Source organism: Syzygium oleosum, unplaced genomic scaffold, assembly GCF_021117445.2.
Source record: "Syzygium oleosum isolate NSW1041296 unplaced genomic scaffold, Sole_v2.1 Sole_v2.05, whole genome shotgun sequence".
Taxonomy (NCBI): domain Eukaryota; kingdom Viridiplantae; phylum Streptophyta; class Magnoliopsida; order Myrtales; family Myrtaceae; genus Syzygium; species Syzygium oleosum.
Window position 1 is genome coordinate 12,634,269 of NW_026607489.1, and position 24,602 is coordinate 12,658,870.

The 24,602-nt window shown below is 42.5% G+C and overlaps 4 protein-coding genes and 1 long non-coding RNA gene across 10 annotated transcripts; 3 read left to right on the plus strand and 2 right to left on the minus strand.

Annotated features, from left to right (window-relative positions):
- The first annotated feature begins 3,683 nt into the window (after positions 1–3,683).
- Positions 3,684–8,302, plus strand: LOC115678264 (ATP-dependent 6-phosphofructokinase 3-like). Of its 2 annotated transcripts, XR_008816717.1 has the most exons (14): positions 3,684–4,040; positions 4,543–4,589; positions 4,701–4,740; positions 4,858–4,920; positions 5,002–5,139; positions 5,248–5,406; positions 5,523–5,576; positions 5,765–5,833; positions 5,918–6,047; positions 6,385–6,650; positions 6,969–7,017; positions 7,131–7,285; positions 7,857–8,093; positions 8,156–8,302. XR_008816717.1 is itself a non-coding variant. In XM_030601609.2 (13 exons), the coding sequence occupies exons 1-13, from the start codon at positions 3,747–3,749 to the stop codon at positions 8,040–8,042; spliced, it is 1,650 nt and encodes a 549-aa protein (XP_030457469.1). In that variant the 5' UTR covers positions 3,684–3,746; the 3' UTR covers positions 8,043–8,302. The 2 variants fall into 2 exon arrangements, 1 of the variants encoding a protein (XP_030457469.1); XM_030601609.2 differs by having other exon boundaries at positions 7,857–8,302.
- Positions 8,303–11,434: 3,132 nt separating this feature from the next.
- LOC115678309 (protein CHUP1, chloroplastic) lies at positions 11,435–15,143 on the plus strand. Of its 4 annotated transcripts, none has more exons than XM_056311614.1 (5): positions 11,435–11,625; positions 12,237–12,488; positions 12,584–12,699; positions 13,102–13,881; positions 13,964–15,143. In XM_056311614.1, the coding sequence occupies exons 2-5, from the start codon at positions 12,344–12,346 to the stop codon at positions 14,858–14,860; spliced, it is 1,938 nt and encodes a 645-aa protein (XP_056167589.1). In that variant the 5' UTR covers positions 11,435–11,625; positions 12,237–12,343; the 3' UTR covers positions 14,861–15,143. The 4 variants fall into 4 exon arrangements, with proteins under 4 accessions (XP_056167589.1, XP_030457523.1, XP_030457521.1 ...); XM_030601663.2 differs by lacking the exon at positions 11,435–11,625 and adding an exon at positions 11,695–11,851 and having other exon boundaries at positions 12,237–12,476; XM_030601661.2 differs by lacking the exon at positions 11,435–11,625 and adding an exon at positions 11,696–11,851.
- A 723-nt stretch (positions 15,144–15,866) lies between these two features.
- LOC115678310 (polyadenylate-binding protein 6-like) lies at positions 15,867–20,125 on the plus strand. Of its 2 annotated transcripts, none has more exons than XM_030601665.2 (8): positions 15,867–16,315; positions 17,322–17,631; positions 18,094–18,353; positions 18,425–18,718; positions 18,792–19,072; positions 19,194–19,259; positions 19,430–19,645; positions 19,837–20,125. In XM_030601665.2, exons 1-8 carry the CDS (start codon positions 16,066–16,068, stop codon positions 19,933–19,935), a joined length of 1,776 nt encoding a protein of 591 aa, XP_030457525.1. In that variant the 5' UTR covers positions 15,867–16,065; the 3' UTR covers positions 19,936–20,125. The 2 variants fall into 2 exon arrangements, with proteins under 2 accessions (XP_030457525.1, XP_030457524.1); XM_030601664.2 differs by having other exon boundaries at positions 15,872–16,315; positions 19,741–20,125.
- Positions 20,126–20,252: 127 nt separating this feature from the next.
- Positions 20,253–21,902, minus strand: LOC115678311 (GDSL esterase/lipase APG). Its single transcript, XM_030601666.2, has 5 exons — positions 21,591–21,902; positions 21,328–21,458; positions 21,006–21,239; positions 20,651–20,906; positions 20,253–20,552 (listed from the first exon to the last, which is right to left on the minus strand). Exons 1-5 carry the CDS (start codon positions 21,844–21,846, stop codon positions 20,359–20,361), a joined length of 1,071 nt encoding a protein of 356 aa, XP_030457526.1. The 5' UTR covers positions 21,847–21,902; the 3' UTR covers positions 20,253–20,358.
- Positions 21,903–23,716: 1,814 nt separating this feature from the next.
- Positions 23,717–24,407, minus strand: LOC115678314 (uncharacterized). Its single transcript, XR_004005369.2, has 2 exons — positions 24,164–24,407; positions 23,717–24,047 (listed from the first exon to the last, which is right to left on the minus strand). It is a non-coding gene; the product is annotated as an uncharacterized LOC115678314 (long non-coding RNA).
- Between the last annotated feature and the right edge of the window lie 195 nt (positions 24,408–24,602).

The window sequence follows — 24,602 nt, forward strand, 5'->3', positions numbered from 1 at the left end:
GGTGGCTGCGGAAATAGTATAGGAGCAGCCGCAACGACAGAATGGCATTCTGGTAATTTTAGGGGGAGGTTATGTGAAAGGCCCTCTAACTTTACCGATCTTCATCAATTTGTCCCGTCGGGTTTTCAAATTGCTGCATTTAGACCCTTTGATCTATGTTTTTTTGGAGAAAAAAATGTGTACTCGAAGAACCTTTTTTTTTCCCCATTTCCATGGTTAACGTTCTCTAAAAGAATCGAATCGAGAAATTAAAATTGCTAATTATTTTGCATTCATCCGGTCGTGTCGATTTCGAGACACTGTGGATTAAAACAGGCTTTTTTTCCAAATGATGCATCTCAAGCAATAATGAGCCCATAAGGTGAACCAAAGAGGACTTCATTTAAGGTCATTTGATTCATTTTCTTTCCTAAATCTCCGGAGGTGAACCAGGAAAGAAGAATTCTCAAGCTCTATTGGCCGCCGTGCGGTCTAACTTTCCTACTGGTAGACGGGTCACGGTTCCGAAAGTAATGGGAATCGCATTGAGCTAATAGAGATATAATAGCAAGAGACTCTATAGTTAGATCTGATAATACCACTGTGCGAACAAGCCTATAAGTCGAGTCGTTTGCAACTTCTGGCCGGGAAAGAAAGGTCTTCCGCCATAGGACATGGGGAGTGAGGCCAAAAGATTCTACATGACCGTGGTTATGGGCCTAATGGACCGGTTGAGTAGGCCCATTAAGCCCAACTTGCCCTGAAATCAAAGATGTGATGTCTCCTTGGTTACTCCGGCGTCGAGAGAATATACTTGTACGGATCCGGGTTCAATGGACCAACTGGATTGTATCCGTTGATCCCGTGAGAACCACGAAATCAACTATTGTGATTCATCCGATTCGCTAGATAATTGATCCGCGAAAGAAATCCCAACGTCCGAGCCACGCCAATGTGTCGTTTTTCGCTTTCTAAAGTCCGGATTGACTTTTACTTAAATCAAACATAGAAACATGCACAACTTGACCATTTCAAATTTTATATATCTGAAATTCTCATAAAATATAATTGTTAAAATGAGAACTCCCGTGGGCATGTTGCGCATGCGGGGTGCAAGAGGCGGAGCAAAGCAAAAGTCAAAAGAGAAAAGGAAAATTAAAGATGGGATGGACATAAAAACACTTTCGCGTAACTTTTTATAATCTTTTATTTTATTATCATTAAAAAAATATAGTACTTTCTTACTTAATCATTAACAAACCAGTCTTTAAGTTAAACCCGTTGAGCAAGTGATAGTAGATAACGGCATTTCCTTATCCAAAAAATGTAGCTGTTTGTCGGCTTCTGATTGGCAATTTTTGAAGCCATTGCATGACTCTGTCACGAAAAGTAAGAGAAGAAAAAATTAGACAGGTGAATGTGACAAAAAGCCGGCAGGTAGGCCGCTCTTGCTAATAAAGGGATTTGTGAATGAGGTCGGAGAGTGAGTTGAGAGCTAGAATATGACAGATGAAAAAAAAAATCGAAACTAGACTAAACAAGAATTTGAAATCTAATGGAACTAAACTGAATTTATAGTTCAATTCGATTCAATCCGTAAGCAAAATTGAATAAATACTTACTTGGCTCAATTCTCCTGTCCTTTAACTTTTATTTTCTAAAAACTATAACCGAGCATTACTGATGTTTTGCATGGTATTATTGACGTCACTGCATAGTACCGTTTGATATTCGAGTTTGGAAAAAAAAATTCCAAAAATTATTTTTCAACTAATGGGATCAGATGCCGGACATAACCTGAGATGTACGGCTAGCCAATGGAGGCAACGGCGGAAACGGTGAGAACAAAGCGAGTCGAGAAAGAGAATTGTAAAGAGAAGAAAAAACTCTTTAAAATATCCAAAAATGCAAAAGTTACACAAAAATTTGAGTAAATCTAAGAAAATTTGTACCTTTCAAGGCGGAGGCGGCGGTAGCATGGTACAGATTAGGGCATGGTTTGTCGGACGGCAGAGACGGCGCGAATAGAGCAAGACGAGAGAGAGAGACGGCGAGAATAGAGCGAGTCAAGAGAGAGATAGAGTGGTTCATCAAACAACAAAGGCAACGAACAAGGCGGAGGCGACCGCTTAATTAGCATGAGTTGGGAGGGAGAGAGAGCAAAGCATGAAGAAAGAGTGAAGAGAGAGATCGTCGAAGTGGAGAGAGAGAGTCTCGCTCGAACCTTTAAAATTTGGTTAGCTGACACAAGTGGTCCCTGGCAACACGTGTCACTCGATAAATGGACTCAAATTTTGCCATACTAGAATTTGAGCTCTACCCAATATTTTCTCCTTCTTAGTTGCCATTTTGTGATTTGAATTATTGATCATGTAAAACAAATGTGAGTCTTCTCGCAAATTAGGATTCTCTATCGAAAATACACAAATCATTTCCGACACTCTTCATTTGAATTCCAAAAGCACTCATATTTACGACTTTACTTATTATGGAGAAAATGGACCAACGGATCTCCCGATCTTTAGTCTAATTACCTGTCTTTCTTTTGGTCGAGCACTTTCGGGTAGTGTTCGGATCAACTTTCGGACCCTTTTGGCCGGTCTACCTTCTCAGGAGATCTTGAGAATGCCCTCTTTCACCCTAACCCAATACTCCTATTCCTCTATTTTTCTGTTTTTTTGTTTTTTCGAACTAAACAGAAAAAGAATAAAAATCCATTTGGTAATGTCATTTAATTTTTCTATTCCCCGGAGTAGAAAAGTGGCAAGGAAATAAATTTGAAATACAAACAAGAAGGAAAAAAAATCTACTTCTTTATTCCTGAATTTTTTTTAAAAAGTCATTTTATTTTTTTCTTTTTTTTTTCCTTTCTTCTTCTTCCTCCTCTAGTCAGTCGCTAGGCCTCGAAGATGGGCGCGAGGTCGAGCTGTTGGAGGAAGAAGAAGGGAGAAAAAAAAATTCAAAAAGTTCAAAAAATTAGAAAAATCAGAGAAAATTATCAAAAAACTAAAAAAAATCTACGTTATGAAAATTTTTTAGGGTCGTACCAAACGATTTTCTGTTCTTTTTCTATACTAAGAATATAAATTTTATGCGATTATCAAACATTTTCTTCTGCTCAGAAATTCGTTCGAAAAATAGAAATAGGAAAAAAAAGCTATTTATGGAAAGAAATTATTTTCGGGAACAGAAATATTATGACCTTAAGATTTTATTTTTTAAGTGCAAAAAAAAAAACAAAAACGGAATGAAAATGAATAAAAAAAAATGGAGCAAACTCCCCGTCATCAAAAGCAACACCTTAATGATTAAATATTTTATTGAAAGCAAGCAGCGCAATAATTCCAGTGGGACCAGGCATATCAATTTTCTTCACAAAAAGAAAAAAAAATTATTACGGGAGGAGTCAAAATAAAACGAATCCCGCACGAAGCGTGGGAACTAACGTCAGTCAAGAGTCAACGAAGCAGGCATGCTAAACGCCCCTAAAGGACCGTTTTGCCCCTCCCACGTGTCCGACGGCCACGAGCTCCGTGGAATATTTTCCACTCCCTTTCCTAGTCTAGTCCAGTCTGGAGTTCTACCGTCCTCTTCTTCCCAAAAAATAGAATAGTCAAAAGAAATAAAAAGGAAAAATAAAAATATTTTATTAGTCAAAGCGCCTCTAACCGCCCTCTGATGAACCCGCCATCGACGGCTACAAATCGCGCGCTGTCCGCCGCTGGTGTGCTCCCATCCCCAGCGGAACAAAGAAGCAAAACCCACCCATGCCCACCGTTTCCACCACCTCCTCCTCCACCATCTCGAGCTCCGCTTCAATCTCCATCCCGAAGGTTCGGTGCTTCGACCCCGCGAGCTCCAGTCCCGCGTCCTTCAATCACCACCGGCGCCGCTCCATGAGCCACGGCAACTGCTCCCCGGTTGCGACGCGCGCCTCGAACGGCGGCGCCACGGCGACGGGCTCGCCGCCGCCGATCGCCGACCGGAAGATCGTCGCCGGAGAGGCCGGCTACGTCCTCGAAGACGTCCCTCACTTGACCGATTACTTACCTGACCTCCCTGTAAATACTCTCTCTCTCTCTCTCTCTCTCTCTAGAAGAAGTAGTTCGATGATGCCGATTTCGGATGACTTGACTTGAGAGAGAAGTTAGCGAAGAGAAGAGAAGAAGTTATTTGGAGTTGATCGCGCGCTCTACTTGTTCAGCGAGAGCTGTTTTTTGTTTGTTTCTTCCCGCTGAATTGGACGTGCGATTCATTTCTTTAATTGCTTAATTTTATTTTGGATTTATGCTAATATTCCTTATCTGGTAAGTGGGAAGCAAGCGAAAATCGAAATCCTTGCTGATGGCGCCATCATTCAATAGCTTCATCGTTCTTCAATGATGGGCGCCATGTTTTTGTCTGTTTTCAAAACCGAAACAGCGAAGTAAACGAGGAAAAAAAACGTAGGATTGCGGCGTCAAAGGGCTTATACATGTCATGCTGTTAGGGTATCATACGTGCACGAATTCACTGTGAAGTTTGCTGCAGTTCCATTGATCTCTGGTCCCACTTCTCGTGCAGACGTATCCTAATCCGTTGCAAGACAATCCCTCCTATTCGGTAGTCAAGTGAGTTCGCAATACGACTCTGCTGTTGAGCTGCTGGTTTATCGATTAATTTATTTCCGGATGAGTGTGCTGCGTAAAAAAATTGAACATATTCGTTGATCGATGAAACAGGCAGCATTTCGTCAATGTGGACATTACGGTGGCCCAAAAGGTGAATTACTCTTTTTTATTAGAAATTTATTCTCTTTTCTGTGACTTTCAATTTCCATTAGTTTCTGCATGTACACGGTTAGGCTTGATGACAAGCATTCCGCTCGCTGTTCTGTAGATTGTTGTTCACAAGAATAGCCCGAGAGGGACCCATTTTCGGCGAGCTGGACCTCGGCAGAAGGTGTGGGATCGTTTCTACTTTGTTGTCTACGTTTTTGGCCATCCTGAAATTTTAAGTTGACCTGTGCCATTGCATTCTCAGGTGTATTTTGAATCAGATGAAGTGCACGCCTGTATTGTAACATGTGGGGGCCTGTGCCCTGGCCTGAATACTGTCATTAGAGAAATAGTCTGCGGTCTATACCACATGTATGGAGTCAGCGAAGTTCTTGGTATAGAGGTTAGATTTACATAATGCTATTGATCGTGCGAACTTGCCTGAAATCTAAAATTCGAAAATCTGCCGAAATTCGATGGTACTTTTACTTATCTGCTATTCAATGTTTAGGGAGGTTACAGAGGCTTTTATGCACGGAACACAATTACTTTGACGCCCAAGGTCGTTGATGACATACACAAACGTGGTGGAACTATCCTTGGGACCTCAAGAGGGGGCCATAGCACCTCAAAGATTGTTGACAGCATAGAGGACAGGGGCATCAATCAGGTATGCATTTCTTGTGCTTATGAACATTTTATTGAGGAATATCAACCGTTGCTTTCTACAGTAGCTTCTATATAACGAGGAACTCTGGCTTTGTATTATTGTTGTGCATCTCTCAGGTTTACATAATTGGAGGAGATGGAACTCAGAAAGGTGCTTCAGTTATCTTTGAGGTAATGCTGTTTGGCCAATGAATATACATTTGAGATAATGATAGTCATTGTGCACAGTTGTGAAGTCTGTACTCATCAGAGACAGATTCTGTAGAGTTTGTGATCTTGATATGATCTTTCTACAAACTGGATCGACTTTAGCAATTAGCCTAGCAGTGCTGACGTATCAACTCGATCTGTCTCTGCAGGAAATTAGAAGGCGTGGCCTGAAAGTAGCAGTTATTGGTATTCCCAAGACCATTGATAATGATATTCCGGTACTGTTCTAGCAAAGTACAATCTTAGACTCTGATATTTTTATCTTAACAGTATCTTATCTTTGTCTCATACTTCTCCTTTAGGTTATAGACAAGTCTTTTGGTTTTGATACTGCTGTGGAGGAAGCACAGCGAGCTATAAATGCAGCTCATGTCGAGTCTATAAGCATCGAGAATGGAATTGGCGTTGTTAAATTAATGGGTCGCTATAGTGGTAAGCCTCATTTTGCTATGACATTCTTCAAATATCTTTTTCTGATGAAAAGGCCAGGTAGTTAGTGGTTTCGCTAACTTTGCAATTTGGCAATAATGCCTCCTTTTGTATTTGGGGTACTCTACGGAAGCAGCCTCCACTAGTCTCAATGCATTTAATATATCAACAATATGCCTAGTTTCTACTAGGGCGCCTTGAATTCACTGATATTCCCTTTTGTCTGGTTGAACAGTGAATTTCAAATTAATAATTGCTCGGATTGACGAAGTTATAGCATCTCTATTTGCTTTTGCTGGACGGCAGTGTACTCATGTGATTGTGATGAAACATCTTGCAGGCTTCATAGCGATGCACGCTACTCTTGCCAGTCGAGATGTGGACTGTTGCTTGATCCCAGAATCCCCTTTTTATCTTGAAGGCCCTGGTGGTCTTTTTGAATACATTGAGAGAAGACTTAAAGAGGATGGGCATATGGTCATTGTCATAGCTGAGGGTGCAGGACAAGAGCTCCTATCTGAAAGCATGCGTACCATGGAACAGGCAGATGCTTCTGGAAACAAGCCACTTCAAGATGTTGGCCTCTGGATTTCTCAGAAAATTAAGGTATTAAGCCACTTATTGCGCAACATGACCTCCCGTTATTAAATGAACTCACCCATGTTAGATCTTTAGATAGGAAAATTATTAGCACAGAGAAATGACATTTTCTTTCTTTCTTGAGTGCATGCAGTTACAAAGAGTCAACTTTAGTTTTCAGCTCTGATTTCTTTATACGGAATGTTAAATACTGTTGCATTGATAAGACGAGCCATACGTGGATATTTTTCATTCCATTTTATGTGGTGAAGTGGTGTCATTTCTTGGATCGTAGACAAGAAAGTTTATCGTACTTGATTTACGGGTTTGGTTAAAATTGAGCAGGATCACTTTGCAAGGATGCGGAAGATGGCAATAAATCTCAAGTACATAGGTTAGTGTGCTGAAGTTACTCCTTTCACTATTCTTAAGCTTAGGTAATGGATTGACTCACATGAATCCGTCCTTCTTAAACTGACTAATTTGACCTAAAATTTTCGTTTGCAGATCCCACGTACATGATTCGTGCTATTCCCAGCAATGCCTCCGATAATGTGTACTGCACTCTCCTGGCTCATAGTGCCGTTCATGGTGCAATGGCAGGCTATACAGGATATACCGTTGGCCCTGTCAATGGGAGACACGCTTACATTCCGTTTTATGTGAGTCAATCCACTACTTAAGCTTGAGCACTTGTTATTATTATCCTGCTCTTTGCTTTTGGTTTCTTGCTTGCATGGGAAGGTGAGATATTTACTGCAGAATTCTGTTGGCATATTTAGTTCCAAAGTTCATAGCATAAAGGGACTTCTGTGATGGCATTCCAACAATCTATATCGCACACATGCACTGAGCCTTTCTTCACGACATTGAATTGGTCGTCTCCTCCGCGATGATTGTCTATCTCTTCCATGGAGTTCCAATTTCCAATGTCAGTTAATAGAATAGACTCATGTATATAACTTAGGCGGCAAAATCATATCTCGTGCAGAAGACCTGGATCTACCTATATTTTCTTGGAGAGTGGGGTCCAATGCCCTGTATCTATGAAGGATGTCGAGAAATGCGTGCATGTAGGATTGCTTCTTTGTGTGTAGAACACATTCATAGAAAATCTCCCCAGTTGATGAAGGAGCTATGCTTGTTGAACAATAGCCTTAAGTAATATTCTTCTATGATACTGCATTATCCAGCTCTGTCAGTCAAGTGAAGCCTTTTACCTTCTTTTGGCAGCGAATTAATGAGAGTCAGCACAAGGTCGTTATAACAGACAGGATGTGGGCAAGGCTTCTGTCTTCCACCAATCAGCCAAGCTTCTTGGACCCAAAAGAGGTCGCGAGGAAAAAGACAGAAGAAACACACCAGCCAGAGACATCGTATAATCAACTGGAGGCAGCGACGGCCAAGCAAAATGAGTAGAGAGCACCTGCCAGAAATTTAATGGCCACCTATTCGAAATTGTTCCTCGAGGTAGGAAGATCTCGATAAATATTATCCTCCTACAGTCCTTGCTCATGGATGTAATTTTGTAGAGTTCCATTACCGAATGCTCGATAATGATGCTCGGCGGCAGATGTATTGTTGTGGCCGACGTTCGCACGAGGGATGTTGTACAGAAGAAGGGAAATGATGATAAAATAAGCACCATATGAAGAATAATTTTACGGCTTAAATATAAAGTAACTGTCTCGTTTGTTTGTTCTAACTTGACCCCGTCCCCTTTCGTTCCTCTGTGGGGAATAATTTTCACACCAATTGCCGCCTCTGTTGCCATTTTGCCCTTCTCCTATGTTAACACTTCAAGCAGGATTGAGCACCGCAATAGCCGGTACGCTGTTAGCGTCGTCGACAAGTTTGACTTCGCTGACCTTCGAGTCCCTTGGGCTTTCGTGGTTGATTAAACATTTCAGTAACGCGAGATCCGTGGTGAAACAGCATGCTTCAATTTGCACGAAGGCGTGTCTGGTAGAGCTATCATCAGTCCAAGCAATCTGGTGAATGCAAGCCCCGTAACGTGGAGGGGCTTTGATCCCTACGTACACTTTGCAAAACTGTGTCACAGAAGGAGCCACACCAACATTCAAAGGTTGCTCCGACAAGCAATCTGGCTCATTTATTAGACCCTGTATTGATCGTCCTTAATACTCTTTCCTCGAAACAGTTTTGAATCCAATAAATTCATGTTTGAGTATACTGTAAAGATCGGAAAATTATGAAGCATTTTCGGTTCACGTGGAAACCGAATGATCCATTAGCTCATGCGAAGTGGGGCAAACGTAAGAGATCCCTTTCTAGCTCGATAGAGCCACTGCTCTAAAAACTACTTATGAATGTGAATTCGTAAATCCTAAAGATGCGCTATTGTCCTCTCTTAACGACCTCGGGGTTCGCCATGCTCCCGTTGCCCCCTCGTAGATAAGAAGCGATAAATAGTGTGTGTCGTAATCAAATGTGCCTTGACCACGTTTGTCTTATAAACAATCCCACTTGTTATTTTAATATAAACGGACAGCATTATGCCAATCAATAATGGTATTGGTGGGGGCAAAGCGCCTGGCTTGTGAGGTGTGGTGAGCGCATCAGATGCTCGTTCAAGATACCGTGTGAAATGGGATATAATAAGACCATGCAACAACGTTGACGACAGCTCATGTCGCATGATGCTCGCGATGCCAAGCATGCCCACCTTATATTGGCATCGTGTTTGTCCGTCTCAACAATTTATGTCGCGAAAATCGCTCTCTGCAACCTCCTCCTCTTGTGTGCGTGCGTGTGCGTGCTTGTTTTTTTTTATTTTTATGCCTTTAATTGAAAGTATGCGACTTTGGAAAGGAAGCTTGAAATGAAGTGGAATTTTTTTTTTGGGAGGCACGATAATATGCCGTACGCTCTCGCGTTCATAACTTAAACAGATTTTTTGGGTCAAACAGTATCATCTCTAACGGGCTCAAAGGTTTATAATTACGCATCAAATTGGACATTCCATGACAGACACGAAGCTTCTGTCGCGACTTCTGAGGGTCGATCCCCGACGCTTGCTTGTCGCCCCCATTTTTTTTTTTTGGCTTCTGCAAAAGCAAAATCTAAAGTTGGGCGGATCTCTCGTGTTCGGTTTATTAATGGGTGATTAATGAACTTCGAGGGGGACGACTTTCGATCTAGTTTAGTGATCAAAGGCATTCCACGCGGTCGGGATTGCATGCGATTTCAATCTCACCACCAAAGAGATTCATACATTGAACTTAAGCTTTGATTTTTCCCATGGGGCCAACTACCATATTTACGGCGCATGACAAACCCAGCTCCGTCTTATTTTAACGGAATTAAAAAAACAATTTCCCCCGCTTTTTTTTTTTAGACAAAATTGTATTTTCTCTGGATATTTCGTATAAGGACTTTTATCGACCCATGTCCTCGAATTGTTAAGCAATCGGCTAAAAAATCTTCGCAGGTTTTCAATGTACCGGCTCTCCTCAACAACATATTGATGATTAAATCACTCCGAAAAATAATAATTAATAAGTGCGCCGAGACACTCGAACAGAACCCTGAACATAATCTTCACGTCAATTCATCTTTTCCTGCTACCGGCGAATAACACACGTACCAATTAAATGTGTCCCTGATTAAATTTCCGTGTATCTAGTTTAGCGCAAATGAATTCGTAATCATAAATTAAGATCTTTCGGATGGTACATTCACGAGTGATCATTATTAGATTCACAGTTAGTGTAAAAAAAGATTTTTCTGCACAGTTAAAAGAATCATTTAATTTATGTCTCTTTTTTTCGTTTTTGGGGAAGGGGGGGGGGGGGGGGGCTATAATTGTACCGGTTAGGCTAAGGGAAAACTACAAAAGTTTAATGATTTAATCGACCGTCGATGTCCTTTCCTATAAAAAAAAAAAAAAAGGGACGGCGGCCGTGTTGACAATTGTCCCCTAGCGTCGCTCTCGCGTGACCAAAAGTCCTGTGTTACGAAACCATTTTACTTTTAATTTCTTTTCGTGATAAGAAATGAAGAATAGAGCAACAGGAATGTGAACGGTTCATTGACAGAAAATCCATACACGCAAGACAAATATTGGTCAAAGTACCCAGCAAAATTCCAGCTAATCAAATCTCAAAAGAGCAAAACTTTATATAAAACGATGAAATTGAGATCACAATTCATGAGCAAACACAATTCACGTACGCACTCAACGCGGGACTTCTTTCACTTCCGTCATGGTAAATCATTTCTTGCCCGTTCTCTCGAGAGCTCCACCCGACAACAAGCAACGGAAGATGTCTCGTGGGGCATTTGCATGCGCGTCAAACTGGATTTTTCTTAATTTTGGTGTCTCGATTCGTCGTGACAATAATTATTTACATTGAAATTAAAAAAAGAGAAAAAGAAAAAAGAGACGACGGAACCGCGAAATCGGAAGGAAAGACATGATGAGTTGGCGGGTTTTAACAGGACGCCCGCTGTTTTCTCGAACCAAAATTTCCTATTTTTAGATATTCGATTATATCCGAATATCTGTTTATCGATCTCCCCTCAAAGCTTCTCCATCTTTTCTAAATTCACAATTTAAAAAAAAAAAAAAAGAGGAAAAAGAAAATCCAACCAAACCCGAATTATCAATTTTCCCCGAGTCTTTTATTTAATCATTATTATAATTATCAGACCCCCTTTTTTTTTTTTATCATTTTCTTTTCTCCCCCCCGGTCGTCGTCAACCTTGCTTTGAACAAAGCATCTCATTCCCTCCTCCTCCCTCCTCTCTCTCTCTGCAACCTCATTTTCTCGCACCGCCACCGCCACCACCGCCGCCGGCATTCCAGAAAAGCAAGTTTCTCTCTCTATCTCTAGAATTTTTGCAGGGCGGAAAGGGCATTAGGCCTTATATATGCGCGTCGCTTTCGACGTGACACGAGACAAGAACCCCGAGGGCCGCCTTCGCTTCTCGTCCGTTCTCGCTTTTTGTATTGGAGGCGGCTTTTGGCGCATTCGGGACGGTACGGTTCTTCTTCTTCTTCTTCTCCTCCTACTTCTTCTTCTCCTTCCCCCGCACGCAAACCGGAGCGCGGAGCAAGAGCGAGCAAGAAGAGGCGGCGGCGGCGGCGGCGGCGGCGGCGTTGAGGAGAGACGATCGGAGGCGTTGAACCATACAGTTCCGCGCGCGCGCGCGCTCCGGCGCGTCCCCGACGCTTCCAATGCGTCTCCCGAGGAACCTCCGCAGGAGTGAGTATCTCTCTCTCTCTGCAAGTGCAAGCGGTGGCTCGATTGATTTACACGGGAAGCGCTTCCGTAACGTCCTCGATGATCTGCGACGAGGCGGGGCCGAGCTGTTTTATCTTTCGTTTTTTTTTAGGTGCCGTCGTGTCGTGTTGTTTCGCTGGGAGCTGATCGTGTTCGTATGGATGATGCGAAGAGTCGTGCGGTCGATTTGGCTTTTGTTGTGATCATTTTCGTTCTCCCGTGAATTTGGGTGGGAGGAGGAGCGGGGATTCGTTTCTGCGCGTCGATACTTGTGAAATTTAAAATTAGCAAGTGAAAATTTCTTCGCCTGCCTCGAAAATTTGAAGCTGTGTTTCCATTGATTCAGCGTTGTTTTGCTTGCATGCAGATGGAGGAAGATGAAGAGGAGGATTCATGACTCTCCTCTCGATTCGTCTACTTGCGGGTTCGGTTCTGTGCACAGGGCTCGGAACTTAGGCTAAGATCGATTTTATTATGGTGAGAGAAAAGAGGGATATAAGGCCGATCCTGCTGAAATTTGGGGTTGCTTTGGCTCTGTCTTTTGCTGGATTCCTCTACTCTCGCATCCGAACCAGGCGAGGCAAGCCCAAGCTGCCTCCTTCGACGGGTAGCTCTTCAGGTTTTGAATGACCTGCCCTTTTAGAGATTTCTGTCGGCCCGTCTTGTTTACGGGTTTTTTTTTTGCTGAAACTAGCTTGTTGGTTGGTCTGTTAGATCGCGGCGGCGAGGCTCGTTCTGAAGGTCAGAGAACTGGGCTAAAAAATGATCTCCATGCAGCCACTGCGATTCACGTCTCTCGCATCACCGCATCAACAACAGAGGAGAAAAATGTAAGATAAACTTAACCTTCTTATTATCCATTGAAGCTTGGTATTGGAAGTCGGGGCTTTTGTTTTTCCCAGGTTAATTTCGAAACGATCTTATAATTTCCGATTAAATAATCTGTGGTACAGGGTAAATGTGTGTTTTGATCATTCTGATGGTGACTTTAGTGTTTGTTCAATTTGACCCACTAGTTAGGAGCTGATTCCTGAAGATGATACTCCCCTTCTTCCTTTTCCATTTTGGACATGTCCGGTTCTTTTTTATATGCAGGAGCGAGCTAGTCATTTATTTGACAGAACGATGTACTCATGATGCTTTGAACTTGTAATAGGCAGACTGGTTCCCAGTGTTCCAAGTTGGACTTGTAGGAGCTGATCCTTCTGCCTTATTTTCTTTTTTTCCATCAGGATGAGACGCACGTACCGAAAGTCTATATCGATCCTTCCATGGTCAGCCGCTCTCCAAGCAGTGGGAAAAGTGGAGATAAAGACGGGTATCTCTTGCCTGAGTTTAATGATCTTGTGAAGGAACTTGACTTTGGTAATTCTGGTGCTGGGATTTCTCCGAAGAAAGATATTGAGACCCCCACGTCTGATGTGGAAACTCCTCAATCATTCTTTTGTACGGAAAGAGATGTGTATGAGGGAGAGATCAAGCACCTGAGGAGCATTGTCAGAATGCTTCGAGAGAGGGAAAGAAATCTCGAGGTCCAACTTTTAGAATATTATGGGCTCAAGGAGCAAGAAGCGGCTGTAATGGAATTCCAAAACCGTTTGAAGATAAACAATATGGAGGCTAAGCTATTCACTCTTAAGATTGAATCTCTACAAGCAGATAACCGTAGGTTAGAGGCTCAAGTGGCTGATCATGCAAAAATTGCGGCTGAACTTGACAATGCTAGATCGAAAATCAAGTTGCTGAAAAAGAAACTGAGGTTTGAAGCCGAGCAAAACAAGGAACAGATATTGGCTCTTCAGAAGAGAGTTGCTGCGTTGCATGACCAGGAGCTCAAGGCCGCAGAATATGACATGAGCGTGCAATCAAACTTGCAGAAGTTGGAACAACTGGAGCATGAGGTAGAAGAGTTGAAAAAGTCTAATCTGAGGTTGCAGCTGGATAATTCTGATTTGCTTCAGAGGCTGGAGTCCACCCAGCTTCTCGCAACCTCTGTTTTGGAAGATCCAGAGGTAATCTTTGCAGCTGTTCTAAGTTCGCTCATTGCATTTAAAGTACGACAAATTTAATCTATAATCTTTGTTTGCTTGTTAGGCAGAAGCATTGAAGAGACAGAGTGAGCGATTGAGACGAGAAAATGAAAGTTTGACAAAAGAAATCGAGCAACTCCAAGCAGATCGATGTGGTGATGTTGAGGAACTAGTCTATCTTCGATGGATAAATGCCTGCTTAAGATACGAGCTTCGGAATTATCAGCCACCAGCTGGTAAAACAGTCGCCAGGGACCTTAGCAAAACTCTGAGTCCCCAGTCTGAGGAGAAAGCCAAGCAGCTTATACTTGAATATGCTAACACGGAAGGGATCACAGATAAGGCAATCAGTTCCATTGACTTAGACTACGATCAATGGTCATCCTCACAAGCCTCGTTTCTGACAGATTCTGGCGAAAACGACGATTCATCTGTTGATAATTCTTTAGCCAGCAAGGGAAACACCACCAAGAAACACAAATTATTTGGCAAGCTTAGGAGACTGGTCCTGGGAAAAGATGGTCAGGATGATAATCGCCCTTCATCATCAGAAAAAATCGAATCCCTGGAAGTGGGCGCGGGTTCGTTCTCTTCTGATTCACCCCATTGCAGTTCAAGCGTTTTGACTGGCATAGATGCAGGAACCACTTGGCCGAGCAGCAGCATCACCACTCCATGCTTGAGTTCCTCTACACATTCTTTGGACATCCATAGACTGAGAAGTTTCAAGTTGGATGATGCAAAGGACGTAGAAAAACATCGTCGAAACAGCGACGTGGGGGTTTCTTACCTGTCCAAGAAATCCAGTGTAAGCTCGGGAGGTGCTGTGGATTTGGCTGGAAATCAAGAAGAAGATTCATTTCGGAAGTACGAGCTGGCAAAATATGCAAAGGTCCTCAAGGACTCCCGCAGCACGACACCTAAAAGCCATAGGAAATCAGCATCTTTTAGCTCTTTTTGACATTTAGAAAATCTCTCTCTCACACTTGTCCATATATACTGAGTCAATGGGTGAAAATCCACCGGTCCTTACATAGATTCACCAATGGAATACGATCGGAGAAAAGGTAATTTTGCAGAATAAGACGGGGCATTTTTGCAGCGATCACTGTATCATAGATGATGGCCTCGGCCTCGTGTGTAAGGAAGAGATGTTTTGGAACCGCATTATTAGCCCCGGTTCCATTGTGTAAATAAGACATTAGATGATGGTAATCTCTCTCAATTCTGTGTTTGATTTCGACTGCATTTGCTTTGTCGATCTCGCTAGCACCTGTGTAAACTGAAAAAGTAAGTGCTCGATATTCCTAGCAAAGCTTCTGCATTTATGAGCACGGTCTCTCTTAGCGAGATAAATGTCTTTCTTCTCAACGGAGTTATTTCACAAAGACTTGTCATCGTAAGGAGGAATGGAGGAAATAGAAAGATTTCATTCAAGTTCTTTCTGAATTGGCATGCATGAGCAAGCTCATCACTAGTGAAGCTTGTTCTCGGTCATGTTTGATCGATCAGAGTTTATTAGCCAAAAAAGGAAAATTATCGTTATCAATCTGGTTGTGTAAATGTATAATGGGAAAGAAATCGCCCAATCCGCAGTTGGATAGGCGATCGATGCACCATTATTATTGAGCTGCGGTTTATTGTAGCTAATTCATTTAGTGATATTCCGAACTTTTGTGCCTCTATTTATTGCTTCCAAAAAAGCATAGGTTGATTCACGAAGACGAGCAGCATAACGCTATTGTACTTTACACGAAAACAATAATGGCTCTTTGAAATTGCATCACAAAGGTCATTTCATGATCCGATGATTTAATTTCATGAAACGGGGGGGCTCACAGTCGAAAATGCCGTCGTTTCAGTTCCATGAACCCGCGAAACCGACCTGCCACGCGTCAAATGCAGAGCGCGAGTGAAGCGTACGCGTCTCCGCAGGTGGGAAAAGCTCCCTCCGTACGGTGCCACAGTCGCTCCAAACGGACGCGCTTCTCTTCGGCGTTATAACAGACAAAGAACCTCTCTTTTTCCCTCCCAAAAAACAGAATCTCCCCTCTCGAAAGCGGAATCGCTCTCTGCACCGCCACTGCGACGGCGACGGCGACGGCGACGACGACGGCGACGTTTCAGTGTTGTGCCCTCGTTCCAGAACCGGAGAGCGAAGACAAAATGGCGACACAAGATGATCGAGCTCAAGCACCGGAAAAGCAGCGACCGCAATCGCCGTCGAAACGAGAACGTCCGCCGCCGCAACTGGCCTCGCTGTACGTCGGCGACCTCCACCCGGAGGTCGGCGAGGCCGACCTCGTCGCGGCGTTCTCGGAGATGGGGGACGTCGCCTCCGTGCGCGTCTGCCGGGACGCGGTCTCCGGCAGGTCCCTCTGTTATGGCTACGTCAACTTCTTCTCTCGCTTCCTCGGTATAATGTTGCTTCTCTCGTTTCTCGTTTCTACTTCTCGGCTGCGTAGGAATGTTGATCAGTTCGTTCGGTCGCTCTGTTTTAGGTCTCATGCATCGTGATTGTGGTTCTGGTTTTAATAAAATGCTCGTGCTGTGCGTGCGTCTGGAGTTGTGTGTCGTTCTCGTTTCTGCATGATGCAAGCGGGACCGTGAGCAAATGTTCGTTGCTATTTATTATGGCTTCCATGGTTCTTGGTGATTTCCTTTTCGGCCTCTGTGGCTTTTCTAACTAGGCTTGCGAATTGATCCGTGGTGCTTCTGTCGTTCGTCGCTGTGCTGTCCTTCTTCTCGACTCGTTTGAGAAAATGGTCGATGACTACGGTTCTGTTGAGGGATGTGTGATTTTGAAAAGCGACTGTGCTTATGTAGCTTGCGTAGCTGGTTTTTCTTTCCTTTTCTTCTTTTTACTCCCGATTGAATTCCTTTGTTTGCTCTAGTTTCTCTCAAGGTTAGTTTATTCATACTGGCTGTTGTGGATCGTGCGTTCGTTATCGAGACAGATTTCTCACGGAAGCTTATCTTGGTACTTGCCTTTTCCCTGCTTGTAAGGTGAAACAAGGGTTTTTCTCCAATATCCATTTTGAAATGAATGAGTCAGAGCTGGTCATTTGCGCTTATTGATTTCGTCCAATCTATCTATATATCAGCTGCATTTATTTATATGCTGTGTCTCTTCCATCATGGAAGTGCACGCAAATTTTGATTTCATAACTTGTCTTTAAAAAAGAAATGCAGCAACTACCTGCCAATTTCCAAAATCGCCTTTTTTTCCTCAGAACTTGTTAACTTGAGGATTAAATTGGTCAGTCACTTAATTGTTACCTTTTGTAGGAGCAATACTATATGTTCCTGCTACTTTGGTCAATGGATTCATATATGTGTTCTTGTGCAGGCGTGCTGCGATTTTTTCGTGCTGTTTAGTCTTGCAAGTAATGGTTCTCTTTTGGTCCTTCCGTTTTCTGCAGCATCTAAGGCCTTGGCTTGTCTTAATTACTCAAAGCTGAAAGGAAAGCCCATGAGAATAATGTGGTGTCAAAGAGACCCTTCTCGAAGGAAGGCTGGAAATGCAAATCTCTTTGTCAAGAACCTTAACCCTTCAATTAGCAGTGCACGCTTGCAAAGCATTTTCTGCCAATATGGTAGCATACTCTCTTGCAAAGTTGCTGAAGACAATGGATTAAGCAAGGGATTTGGTTTTGTTCAGTTTGAATCTGAGGAATCAGCCATGAATGCTCTTAGAGCCCTCCATGATACCATGCTTGAGGGGAAGAAGATGTATGCCCTCTGTTGTCTCGGTTCCCAATTAACAAATGCTATAGCCAGTTACATTGCTTTATAGTTGTTTTGCGTGAAATTCTTGTCACTGGCCAAAATTATTGTCAGAAAAAGGAGGAGCTATACCGATTATGGACTTCTTGAAAAATAGCTGTACCGAAGCCCTGCCTAGCATAATATGGTTTTAGCGTATTCAACCTTTTAATTACTCTGTATTTAGAACCTGCTTGGTCACGTCTTCCTTTACTCAGTTTGAAAATGGAAATTGGTGACAGATATATACATGGTACTTTTGATAAGCTTATACCTTTACTTTTTCCCGATTTCTTTCTCTGATGCTAAATCAGGATTTACTGTCAACAATCGTTATGCACCCGCCTTTTCCCATTATATATTTATGTCTCGGTTTTCGTACATGTGGGAATTCTCAATTAAATACGTTGTTTATGGCATTGCTTGTAGATATGTTTCCAAATTTGTCAAGAAAAGTGAGAGAACGTCATTTAGTGAAGAGCCTGAATTTACGAATTTATACGTGAAAAATCTGGAGGAAGATATTACCGTGGATCATCTCCGAGACAAGTTCTCAGAATATGGGAAGGTTTCCAATGTTGTAATAATGAAGGACATTGATGGAAAATCAAGGGGATTTGGCTTTGTCAACTTTGAATCACCACAAGCAGCAAAGAAAGCTGTGGAGGTCGTGAACGGCTCAATAATGGGTAAAATTAGATGAAATCATTTTCTTTACATAACAAGTTTCTCCTTCTAACATTGCAAAATTTTGTAACAGGGTCGAAAATTATGTTTGTTGGAAGGGCTCAAAAGAAAGCTGAACGGGAACAGTTTTTAAAAGATGCTCACCAGGTGGTGTGCAGCAGTCGGCTTCAGAAGAATGCTTGCAATTTGTATGTGAAGAATCTTGATTTATCCATTGATGACAGCAAACTCCAGGAATACTTTAGTGGCTTTGGGACAGTAACTTCTGCAAAAGTGATGCATGAGGACAATGGATTGAGCAAGGGATTTGGTTTTGTTTGTTTCTCCAACAGTGAAGAAGCAAAAAGAGCACTGAATACACTGAATGGTATTTACAATTCCCTGTATTTCTGTCTTTTGTAGTTCATGATGATAATTAATCTCTGTACATATCATTCCAGGGATCATCTTCAGAGGAAAACCTCTCTATGTGGCAATTGCTCAGCAGAAAGATGATCGTTCCAGAAATTTACAAGAGTATCGCTCCCAGATTCAACCTCAATCTTGGCATCATTCTTACTCTAATGCCCTTCCAGGCCAACACTATGCACCCCCTTACAACATCCCTCTTCTTCATCTTCCATACACTTTACTGTCCCAATCAATTCACCGTCAGTATGTTGGAGCCAATGCTGGCCTTCCTTATGCAACAGAAAGTTACAGAGAATATCATTCCACATCTGTAATGCTTGCAATGCAAACTTTATTCTACAATGTTTCTCCATAAAAACTCAGCAATCAGCATCATTGCCAGTATCGAAGTTCTGGTCACTAACTGGTTTGCTTGTGTACATCTTCGACAGGTTCCTGGGAGGTATGAACAAACAAAGGAGGAGGGTAACTCCAAGAATTGGGTCTATGGACATCATGTAGGTCTTTGGTTATCTAAGGACCCATGCATTTACTGTTTCTCCCTTTCATTCTAAGGAAAAGGACTAGTGCTGTAGGTTTTGTGAGTTATCCACTTTCTGTCTGCCACTTTGTACTTGGACATCTAAAATGAAATTTGATGCCGCGACCTTAACATTCTTTGTTTCAGTCAACGAAATATTCCACCTCTGGCTTGCACGGGCAAGATCAGAAATTTTGCAAGCCCAGGGTTTCTGGACTAGGCATCAGGAAGAGGGGCAACAAGAAATTTCTTCCTGCAGAAAACACCACCGACAGGACTAGAAGTCTACCTGCTCCGTCATCCCAAGGGACGTGTACTACTACTCTTGGGAACTTTCTTTATCCACTCGTTGGGAATATTCAGGTCTGTCAAATGCCACAAGTTGTCTTTTATGAATGGCTTTTATTTTTCTTTACTGTTCTTTGCTTCTGATCTCCATGTCTTTCTCTCCGTTGTAGCCTGAGCATGCTGCAAAGATAACTGGGATGCTGTCGGAAATGAATGATTCTGATGTTCAGAAGCTGATCAGCTCTCCGAATTTCTTGTCTACTCAGGTTAACAAAGCAGATCAAGTGCTCAGGGAGGCAAATACTAGGACCATTGCAAGTGGTGGCATGGCCTTGCCCAAATCGGCTCGCTGCTTAAACTACTGAATGAGAGACATTACGCTTTTGATCGTTTGCTTGTTCTTAGCCCTATGTTTAGCAAAACTTTCAGCTTCTAGTGCTGCTTGAGCTTACTTCCTTTCATTTCCTTTCTTGAATTTAGTATGTGTTACTGACGAATAGATTGTAGGCACATCGTTGCCACAGGTATTGTGTCTTTTTGCCATTTTGATACTAAGGTGTTTTCTGTTTTCCCTTATTTTGCTCTGTTATCTTTCCCTTTTTTAGTCCAACTTTACGAAATCGATCTTTGCAATCAAATCTTATTGAGACATTTTGCAATCAGTAACTGCCACGAAGCATGCTGAAATTGAACATAGATTTTGGGGGAATTTTATTCCTCACGCGGACTTCTGAACAGAACGTAGTTCGAAGTGTAATAACATATTCAGTGAGGAAAACCAAATATATTTATATCAGGGAAAGGCCTTGCACGATCAACGCATCGGCGAGAACTTGATTGGCTGCTTGAGATGGATGAACGCTGTCCCAGAAAATGTATTGGGTGGCGTTGGAACAAGTTCCTGGAGACTTTGGATTGCACAAGAATACCGTGGTCTCAATCGTCCCTGTTCCGCAGCAACCTCTCCTCACTTCTGTAAAACCTACATTAAAGAATAGGAAGACGGTTAATGTTTAACAGTAACAATCCTAAAATCGTATGTATTGTTGGTGGCTGCAGTGGTAGGAGGATGTTCCCTACCATTCTGAGAAGGAGATTTGATCAGGTCATATAGTGGCTTGTAAATGTCGAACACCACGATCTTCATTCCTGGTAGTTGCTTCTCTAGACTTGCCGCTGCCGAGTTAATCTTCTTGTTGAATCCCAGAGCAGCGGCATTGATCCTAGCAACACACCCATTTTCATGGGACCCAAACAGGGTGATTGCAACAGGAAAACAACCCAGCGGTGGTAGTGAGGTCACTCCAATCTTCCTGGCTCCCAAGCCATATAACCCCTGTTCAAATAAATTTAAGCATGCTCTCAGTATAATTGATAGCTATGGTTTCAAGACTACAATTTTGGGTTTTTTCAATTTTGGACCGAGGTATGTTACCTTGATGAAGCTCGAGAATGAGCTGACGAGGATGGACGCGTACTCGTCCGGAGTGTAGACCTTGTTGACGAAAGGATTGACAAAGTAATTCTGAAGAAAGTCGCCGCTTCCCGCGCTCAGTAGGTACAGCGCATCCTTGACGATGGATGCTGCTTGCTTGCTTCCGGCCACCTTGGCTAGCTTCCCCTGGTACTCCTTGAAGTACTCAAGTTGCTGAGGTAGTGTGATCGCGTGCTGCATCAAGGAGGTCAAGTCACCTCTACTAGTATAAGCAAGAGAATTTTCTCAAAAAAAAAATAGTTACTTTGCGGTAAATTCTTACATTCAAGTAGGCTGCTTTCTCATCATAACCAGATGCAGCTGAAGCAAAGTTAGCTCCTATCAGGAGATTCTTCCCTGATGCCTCTGGACTTAGATATGCTGGAGGGTATTTCTTAAATCCCAGAGATTCGGCTGCACATGATAAAAAGGGAAAAAATGAGAGGGAAACACGAAGACCCATTAATAACTTGGACATGCAAAACAGAACTTAGCAAACAAGAAAGGAAAATTCCCGCCTCTTTCTTTCTTTTTTTGGGCACTAACCAGTGATGTCAGTGGCTAGTTTGCCATTGCAGAATCTGCCAGTGGGCTGTTGATTGGTGAAGTCCCTGCCATAGGGAGGGTAATCGGCCTTGAAAATGGTTGGGAGGTAGTTGTTGTTGCCCACATCCACAGCTGAATCCCCAAATGTGATGATGGCTGGCACCAGAGTGGTGCTACCTGAGTCCTGTGCATTCCCAGCATTGCTTGCCATTCCAAGCACTGCCAATGTCAAGCACAATGCCCATTTGATCCCCATCTTGAGTGAGCAAACAGCCTTTGAGTCACTTGAATTAGCATATGTAGAGAGTAACTTGGAAAGCCCTTATATGGCGGCACCACCCCCTGGAAGCAAGTACAGATCTTAAAGAAGGAAGATGGGAGTGTGTGAAAATTCAATGAGAGGAGATTGAAGTGGTTGGTTTCAGCATTAAAGGCCTGCTTTGGCACACACTGATGTAACACCTCCCCAACTTGCATGATAATGTTCGCATTTATTCTGTATGCAACAGATATCTTTTTCTCTCTCCTTTTTCGTGCAATTATTTGTTTTAGTGCTTCTTTAGGGTTAAGAGGTCTGAGATTTATGAGTCCCTTGCATATCTAACCAATGTAGGGGCTGCAGTGCGCATGGTGGTTGGGAAGATTAAAAGGGATACCGTGCATGAGACTGAGTTATGACGTAATGCATGTGTGGTGTATTGCAGATCTAGGCAATACCAGTACCACCATCAATACAAAGAGGCGAGGTCTATGCAAAAGTTATTGTCTGTCATAGTGACCTTTTATTGATTATGATTGTTGCAATATGAGATTTCAACTGTAAAACTAACATATTTAGTCTTCTATAGCCATTAACTTCTGGTTCCTCCTAGCATTGCTCTGTCCATTAGACAAATCACAGAGATACAAAAACCGAGAGTTTTGATAGTGAAGTAACGTGATGGACTCTGAATGGATGTTTGCGTTCATCTCGCTAGTATTTGACACATTAGATTGTAAACCAATTTTCTTAACCAGTTTTTGTACGGTAGCATCCTCCGTCAGGTGCTTCAACTAGGCGTTGATTCCGGAGGATATGGGAATTGACTTGCGTATGCCATGAAACATTCTAATTCTGCATTGAGATTCAAGACTTGCTTGAAGTCGGAAACTAGGAACGCCTTTTGAAAGCTAGATTGACAACCAAAGTTTTCAAAATGGCCCGTTCATCACAACTCGGATCCACCGAGCTCTCGTTAACGGAGCGCCCAAGCATCACTCGGGTACGAATTCATTCCCAATAAATTTGTAGGGTGCTTCTCAAGAAGAATGGACATTTCGTCAGCTTTCTGATCTATCCTCCTCAGTGATTCTAGCAGTTGTATTATTTTTGGTGACAGAACGAAAAGTTCAGTCAAATCAGTGAAGTTATGAAGGGTCGGTGAACAGTCTTTAGCATGTTTGGCTGCAAGTGCACGAAAGTAGAAGACCTGCAAAATATGTCTTACAGAGCATTTATCGTCATTCAAACCAAAAATGGGGTCGAGAAGTCTTTAAGTTCCAACATATCATTAAATTGCGGTGGTTTGGATGCCAATCTGGGACCCTACTCTAACGAGGCTGTTGGACCATAGTCCCTTGCCAGATTTATGATCTTGATCATTGTTCTACCAGATTAGCCATAGCCCCTTGAAGATATTCATCAATTCCTTAGTACTCATGGGGGCTCCTCACAAGATGCGGCTATGCGGTAAGGCACGAGAGAATAGTTATTGTGAACAATCAGAAATTTTACACGGTGACTAGGATGATCGACTTAAATATTGAAGACAACTTGACCTTATATGGCTTTTTTTTTCTCATTGACAGATTTATGTTGCTCGAATGACTATCTTTCGTCCGTAAGTTGGGCGAGTCGTTCGGATCAACGGAGCTGAATATCACTGTCCAGTTAAACTTGAAAAGTCATTAGGCTGACTCGTTCTATGATTGATCCGATGAACTCATGAGATCATGATGGAAATACGTGTACCACTTTACTGTCAGAAAGTGGCTGGGGGGCTACAGTGTAGGTTCCGATAATCCCAGGTGCGTTCTGAGAAAAGTACTACTTCTGGAGTCATAGGGAGAGAGTTAATACGAGAACATTGATGATGGAACATGAATTTTTTCAACTTTATAAGGACATGTCCCTGGTTCAACAACAAGAGATTAGTGATCATGCTTACACTTATTCCAATTTCCAAGCAACACAAGACAACGTGTTGAATCAACATTAGTAACATCCTTATTCCGATTTCCGAGCAGCTTCTTTATTCATACTATTTATTAGCAACTGTCTGAAGTAAACAGTTGATCTCTCTCATGGAGACCCGGCGGTAGGAACAGGAGTAGCGCAGCAGGCACAACATGATCCCGGAGGTGGAGGTGCGCAGCACACACAAGCAGGGCATATTGGTGACGTCTCACTTGCTAAACCTGTTCAATGTTCATTCACAATTCAAATTTGACAGTTCAGGATCATATTATATACTCCGAAAATCACTTGTTTTTCGAACTTTAATATCAACCAAATGTCAGAGACTTGTTCTTACCTCGCTCGGTTATTCGAATGGCCTCGCAAGGCTGCAGTGGCGATAGAGCCACGGCGAAGAAGATGAGACTCAAGAAGAGGACAGAGACTGGTTTTGAACTCCCCATCTTTCTAGCTTATTTTGTGGTCTCTGCTGTAGTATAGTAGATGAGAGGAGTTTTACAGAATTTATAGAGTAACATGTGTTGACAATGGGACGTAACTTAAACAATTTTTTCTCTGTGCAGCCGAGTTTGAACTTTGAAATGTAGGGCTTGATTTTCCTGTGTATGCATTAGTCATGGTCATGGCCTTCATTTTGGGTTCACACTTTGAGATTTACCCCTTGTTCACTCGTTTTGAATTGAAGATATTGCAAGAAAATGGTGGTCGCTAGAAACAATTAAAGATAATGATTGATCTTTTCATAATCGAGACTTGGATGCATCGCGTGAATCATT